The 7,433-nt window shown below is 46.3% G+C and overlaps 1 protein-coding gene across 3 annotated transcripts in view; it reads right to left on the reverse strand.

Annotated features, from left to right (window-relative positions):
- LOC130119125 (RNA binding protein fox-1 homolog 2-like) overlaps window positions 1-7,104 on the reverse strand; it is a 47,303-nt gene extending 40,199 nt beyond the window's left edge. For all 3 annotated transcript variants that reach the window (XM_056287540.1, XM_056287539.1, XM_056287541.1), the window contains exon 1: window positions 6,167-7,104. In XM_056287540.1, the coding sequence (XP_056143515.1) occupies window positions 6,167-6,421 (255 nt within the window). In that variant the 5' untranslated portion in view covers window positions 6,422-7,104. The remainder of the gene's footprint in view (window positions 1-6,166) is intronic.
- Window positions 7,105-7,433: the final 329 nt, after the last annotated feature.

A 7,433-nucleotide genomic window follows, 5' to 3' on the forward strand; every position in this document is an offset into this window, starting at 1 on the left:
CTGCAGGAATCACTTCCTGCTTTCTTTCATTCAGCCAATCAAGAGGACGCATTTGACTCAGGGTGCCATGGCAACAGCAGAGAGGAGATGCACGGATTGCCCTAACATAGAGACAGACGGCTAGCAAAGCAGATCCTGTGGCCACATCACAGCAGTCTTTTGAAGAAGACTAGAACTTTTAAGGCCTATGGGTAAAATGTACAAGTCAGAAACAATGATAATGAATGGATTTGATGAAGGGGGTTAATAATAATAAGGGAGAGGATCAAAGAGAGAAAGAAGAGAATGAGGTCTGCCAAGAAGTAAACTGGGGATACCACTGGAATATGTAAAGAAAGGAAGAATACGGTAGAGACAATTTTCTTTCTGCAAACAAAGACTAGATGTGTAGCCAATAAACTTGACTATGTATTAGTATGAGCGAGAGAGAATGGGAGTGAGAATATATATTTTGCAAGTATGTGTGTGTGTGTGTGTGTGTGTGTGTGTGTGTGTGTGTGTGTGTGTGTGTGTGTGTGTGCATGCGTGTCCAGAGGCTGGCCCCATCCAAACCCCCGTCTGAAACAGCCTACTCTTTGTCTCCCCCACTCTACTTCCTGTTTCATCTGGAACCAATTTCCCCCCTCGTGCCTCGTCCCCAGGGGGAACACTCTCAACGCGTCACTTTTACAGAGGAATGGACAGGGCTATATTCAGCAACACGAAGGGTAAAAAATCCTGGTACTCATCACACCACAGATGGCAAAGGAGCATAATGAACTTCTGAATCTGCACTGCCTTTGCAATGTCAACAGGATTTAAAATAATAATTCGTATATCACGTACACATTCAATAACGTAAAAGGAACATAAACGCTGCACTACATTACAAAGCACAAAGATGTGTGGTTTGGGTTTCATGTACTGGAGACGTTAAAGTTGTTTTTCGCCACATTCATTAAAAAGAATAGAATTTAGCAGTTGTAGAGACTCTAAAATAGAAAAGAGTTTTGGGGCCAATGTTTCAATGAGTAGAATTAATGCAATTTTCAAATTATGTGTCAAAATGAGTACAGAAGCCTTGCCTTTGACTGCACTAGCACCAAAGCTGAGGGCTACAGCTGAATTCTAAACCAAAATTATCCCCGACCAATGCAGCCACAAAAAAAATTATAGGTTGAAAATGCTTTTGTTAGTAGACAGGCTAGAGTGGAAAGAAGAAAGGGGGAGGGGGGAGGAGTTTGAGAACAGGAGGAGGGAGGGAAGGGAAGAATTTTGCAACATCTGGAATCAATCTGTCTTGAGGAACAGAGGGAGGGAGCGGGAAGGATGGATGGGGGATGGAGGGAGAAGACAAAAAGAGGAACAGAGTATGAGATGGGCGACGTGAAATGTGAAAATAAGGACAGAGAGAAACACAGCGGAAGGAATGTGAGGTTTAAGAGGGACAAAGCCGAGGGAGAAGAAAGAAATGTATAGCAGTAAAAGTGAGACAACAACGTCAAAATGGAGACAATGAGTCAACTCTGAAGAATGTCATGTGACTTATATTTTCTCAAGAGGCGGGGAAAGGGGGGTGAACTTGATACCGAATTTTCAAACACACTGTTACTTGCACACACTCAATGTGTACATGTGCGCACACACTAATGCCACATGGCACTGTTGCCAAGTATACATTACATGACCGCCTGCCTTTAAGGTATACATTACATGCCCATATTTGTCTGCAATGATTTTCAACCCCGTTCTGCAAAATGTGGGCCCATCCCAGTCAAGAGCAATACTTCCACACTGTAATTTAACAAGTTTCCATTTAGTTAATTCCCTGCAGTTACCGAGTGAGGTGGGGCTGAGTTTGGGCAGCCTTTGAAGGCTGCTTGACTATGAGAGCTTCAGACTGCACTGGCAGGGATCAGAACAGCACAGACACCCAGTCAGTCGCTCCCTCTCCCTCTCTGTGTATAGAGGACCCAACAACAGTGTCTCTCGTTTATTTTCTCTCTCTCCAACTTGCTATTTTAGGAAAAGTAAAGAAGTAGGGGGAGTTGGTGGAGCAAATGGGTGGGGAGGGGGCAGCAGGGGGGTGGGGGCAAATGACATGAGGTCAACAGATGGTGGTGGGGGGGGGGGTTATGGAAGAAAGAAGGCAATTGGAGGGGTGGGGCTGCTGGTGGTGTAGCCCAGGGGTGGCTAACCATGTGCCATGGAGAGCCATGTGTATGCAGGTTTTCATTGCAGCCGGACTCCACACCAGGTGATTTCACTGATTAGCAACCCTTCAACCAAAGAAGAAGAATGTATCAGTGAAATCACCTGGTGTGGAGTCGGTCGTTGAAATGAAAACCTGCATACACACGGCTCTCCGTGGCACATGGTTAGCCACCACTCGTATAGCCCATATGGTGTGTGGATGACCAAAACGAGGTGCAGAACGATGGGAAGACCCGATATTTGATCCACGTCTGTATGTTTGTTGAGTGAAAGCAGAAATGGAAGTTAATATGACAGTTTAGGAGCAGACTTGGGGTGGAGCCAGTCGGGGATTGGGACGGGCAAGTAGAGGGGGGGGGGGTGACCACATCAGCAGAGGAAAAGAGTTGGCTGTTGGAACTTGGAAATCTGAGACCTGTGCTCTCTTATTGTAAAAAAAAAAAAAAAGAAAGAAAAAAAAAAAGACAAACTTGGTCGGAAAAATGTTACGCTTATCTCTGCTGGTTCAAAGGTCAGGAGTTATTCCGCTGCACTGCGGCTCAAAGTTTAGAGACAATCATTAAACAGCTAGAGAGGAAAAAAATGAGGTGGGTAGGTGTCTAACTCACCTTTATTTTTACAAACACAAAACTTATCGTCTGTAAACTATAAATTCAACAATCCCAATGTGCTCGTTTCCCTACGTGCAGTAATTTTGCTCTGTAATGTCTTGCTTTCAAAGTGTAATCCCAACCATTTTAGAGTCTGCTGACCATGGAGACGTGAATGAAATGAATGAAACCCACTTTATTCAACACTGTATTCTTACAATGAATTTCAGGAATCAGGGACACTATTTGTCATGATTTGTTCTCTGCATTTAATCCATCCTATTGTATAGGAGCAATGGGCAGCTGCACCGCCCAAAACACATCAGTTTAGATTAACTAAGAATCTACAAATGTATTGGATAAGATTCTACAGGCTGAGGGATGAGCACACTGCGGATATCGTTTGGATGCTTTCTTTTCCCATCTAACTTTACTTTGCTGTGTGCTCTCATGGGAATGAAACATTGAGACAACAATAAAAATAAAAATTCCTTTCTAGATTGAGTACAATTTACTTCCAGCACCATAGTAACACATCTCTCTGGTATCCCCAAACGCTTGATGTCATAAACTGGTAGTCAGGCGAAGAAAAATATAGCGTAAATATGTTTTCACGAGTCCTGCCACTGATACCAGACTATATTTTTCATTTCGGCCACAGGCCAGAAAAGTTTGTTTCTGTCTTGAGTGTGTTCTACGTTTACCATTGGAAGATCAGTGTTATGAAAACTACTTGTGATGGCCAGTAAAAACCTAAAACTGTACTCTGCTGGTAATGACCTATCTCTGCGATCTGTCCACTCATAACGTCTCCCCCACTTGGCTGGCCCCCTCCCTTTGCCTTGGCCTGTTAAAGCGATCAGTCTGGTTAATGCCCTCTCCTAAATGAGCTTTGATCTCGTTAGCGCCACACAAAGCCTCTTTACTGCCAACGATAGTACAAATCGGCTATGAGAGAGAGAGAGAGAGAGAGAGAGAGAGAGAGAGAGAGAGAGAGAGAGAGAGAGAGAGAGAGAACTGTACTAACACAGCATCTGAGTGGACCACGACATTGCCTCGAGGGTAGGCATCAATACTGCCAACAGAACAGAGGAAAAAAATATAACGGCATAGAAGAGAAATGGGTAGAGAGATGAAGGGGACAATGAGAAAAACAAATATAAAGAGCTTGAGTGGAGGACTGAGTTGAGATGGATATAGAGGGGAGTGAAATGATACACGTTACGGAGATTTGAGTGATGGAAGGGGGACTGGGACAGATAATGAAAGATGGCAAAGATAGATGGGACAGCAGAGGGAGAGAGAAAAAGACAGAGAAAGGAAAAGGGGAGGGGCCCTAGCAAGAGCTTGTGAACCAGGAGTCAATTAGCAATCTGGAAATAAGCCTGGGGGGCTGAATGTGACAAATCAGAGGCTGGCTAGGGGGATGGGGGGCGAAAGGGTTAGCCAGAGGGGGAGAGAAGGGGTAGGCAGGGGATGTGAAACAAAAGAGAAGATGGAGATGAGCAGACAGTCTACTGCACTCTCAATTATTATTACAGTCTTGATTTACAGTCAGCCTAGAAGGTCAACAATCTCCCCTAGCTTTCAATGGGAATACTATGGAAATTACTGGGTGCATTCAGATATTAGAGCATCCACTGACCTCATCTTTCCTATCCTGTACATGTGGTAAGCTAAAGAGTACATTGGCTGCCATCCTCCTAACCTAAAATACTTTCCTGCATATCCCCCCAGTATAATTTTCCTTTTATTTACAGTATGCATGATAATCTACTCCTCCTCAATCATAGCCAAGTCCCTGATTCCTTTTTGTCTTCTCTCCCCCTGCCTCTCCCCTTCCATGCACCCCCTTACTCCCCCCATATCCATCCACCCCCATCTGTCTCTCCATTTAGCTATATCCTTTCTCTAACCCCTCCCTTTCCCCCCCTCACTATTATCCAACCCTCTTCCTCTCTCTCTATCATCCAGCTCTCTCCACTCAGCCACCCCGCCTTTCTGTTTGTCCCCACGTCAATCCACCCCTTCTCTCCCTTGCTCCATCCATTCTCCCGCTATCCCTCTCTCCATCCTGTGAGTGTATTTCCAGCATGACCCCCAGTGCAAAGCAATCAATATAGCTGATGGGCAGCAAGTATCCTCCCAATGCTGCCCTGCTTATTGTCACATCATCTGTGCCGGCAGCATGCAACCTTCCTCCATCATCAGCATCCATCCTCTGTGAGAATGGTTGGGCTTCATGGCACAATACTAGCCTTGTTTGTCATTGCAGCAGGTCAACTGCACAGTCAGTTAAAGTATTTTGCCCATTCTTCAGGATTCAATTACCTGCAACTGACCTGGAAGCAAGTCTGCCTGACCCTTTGCCTACTGTTAGCGCTTTCCCCCTTGAGTAAGGCACTGGGCGCCAGCTAAAATGTCCTGTGCCCTATTGGATTATAAATACTTCAAAGTGTGTGTGGGTGAATGAGAGATGCATGCTGTGTGTGAGTAAAACACAGAGGATGAGAATAAGAGTTCCAGGGATAGAGGGGAAGAGAGGTGTAGCCTAGGTTTCTGTCATGACCCGGTTTACTCTTGTACACACACATTTGCACAGGAGAGAGCCAAATGGCTATCACTGCTCTGCTGTCTCAGCAGTCGAGTCATGAAAGTGGGGGAGACTCGTATGAGGAGGGCCCCTGAGCCTCCTGCAGCCTAAACCAAAAGGCTCTGTTCTTTGTCTTTCACAGTGGTGACCCCTCCCCCAATCCTTGTCTGCCTCTTCCCTCTTTTAACACCTAGCGACAATTGGGGGTGGGGGGCGTGGAGAGATTTATGGCACATGCATTGACTGTAGTAGCATTTGGCATCATGGCAAATTATCACAGGTCAGAAGAATTTCATCCATGTGCATACAAAAAAATTGGATGTCTTGCAAAGTGAGATGCACTTTCTCGTTTTCCACAAGACAAGAAAGATGAATTCAACTGATCTTTGCTGTGCCGCTGTCAGTCAATGCAATGGAGCCTGTATCACATTACCTTTGTCTTGCCTTGGAGTGGTCATGCTCCCTCACCAAGCAGAGCCAGAGAACACCTATGGGTCCTTTGCAAACATTTATCATACGTTTACTTTAACCAACCTATCTAGCATATATCACCCTTAAAACGAGCATTTTTTTTATTTGCTGCAACGAGGCATGATTATGTTGTTGATGAGAGGAGGGCCCGTCCAACCATCATCACGCCTCACTGACGCTGAAGGAACAAAAGCTTCTAATTGAAGGCGCAAACGAGTGTGACAAACACGGAGGGGGGAAAACGGCAACAAAACAACACAAAAAAATGTATCACAGAGTCAAGAAAGTGCACTGCATTTGTTTACATCGTCTTCATTACCTGTCCAATGTCACCAACGACAACCCCGGTCCCGTCTATCCTCGGTCGTTTGCACTCCGCCCCGGCTAAATCGGTCAGAACTGCCGCTGTTTGAGCGTCGGGCTCCGGGTCTCCTCGTTTCATCCCTCGAACAGCCGCCGGACCCCCGGGGGCGTTTGCGTGGGGTCCGGCCGCTGTGTCAACGTCCCTTTCCCTGTCCATGATTCCCCGAGTAACGGGTAGCATTATGGATGCAACGTCGGTCGACATTAACATTGGACGGCAGACGGTCTCCACTCGAAAGTCCTCTTGTTTCTCCACCTTTCCCTCTTTCTCCTTCGATTCGTCCCCGGCTCGGGTATCTCGCCGCGGGTTTGAGGCTATCCCTCGGACGCGTAAACGGCTAATTACGTAGAACTGGTCTTTCGCAATTCATCAACACCCGCGGCTCGTGATATTGTTAATTGTCTAACTTGACGTTTACTATTCCAGACAGACCATCGTGACCATGAGAGGCTTCTGCCCAAAGCGCACGAAATATGGCTTATTGCTGTAACAACCAGACAACGGGATGACGTTAAATCGTTGCCTCTCCGAATAAAGGACGCAAGTCCAAGTCTTGGATGGCTGACAAGCTAATTAGCTAGCTAACGTTAGCTAGCTCGCTAGCAACACATTCCGCTAGCTCTCTTAGAAATGTGGCTCGGTGAGCGCACTCTTGGTCGGCGGTAATGTCAGAAACGAGCAAAATGGGGAGGGAAAAAAGCAAGATATCTTCTCGCGCCGAACAAGCCAATTGTCTCTCCCCGACCACGTTAAAGACTCCACATTTAGTCTCACCCGTCTTCTTGCCACCCTTTTTTTCTGGATTCAGCCCCTTTCTTGTCGCCGTCCTTTCTCTAGCTTGCGGTCTACAGATCTGTCTTGGCGTGCGCACCGCTTACTGCTGGCTGGCGAGGAGCACGGTTTCCTCTGGTCTCCGTCCCATTTGGTGTGTGCAACTGTGTAAAAAGGAGGAAAAGGGGGAGGGGGGCTGAGTGAAACTGATCCGCGGTCAGAATCGTTTACGGTCGCACTGCCCTCTCAAACAGAAGTGATGTAATATGAACCGACCCAGGGTCTGCTTCTCCTCTGTCTCCATGCGCCCTTTGTATAGCCTCCCTTACCCTCTTCCATCTGTAGTTATTTTGATGTTTGTTGAAAAAAAGAAAAGGTAATTTGACCACTGTTTCACTGTCCGCTCGGAAGTTGCATAAGGCATAAAGCCCGCGATGAGCCAATCCATTAA

Source organism: Lampris incognitus, chromosome 10 (genome assembly GCF_029633865.1).
Source record: "Lampris incognitus isolate fLamInc1 chromosome 10, fLamInc1.hap2, whole genome shotgun sequence".
In the NCBI taxonomy this organism is placed as follows: domain Eukaryota; kingdom Metazoa; phylum Chordata; class Actinopteri; order Lampriformes; family Lampridae; genus Lampris; species Lampris incognitus.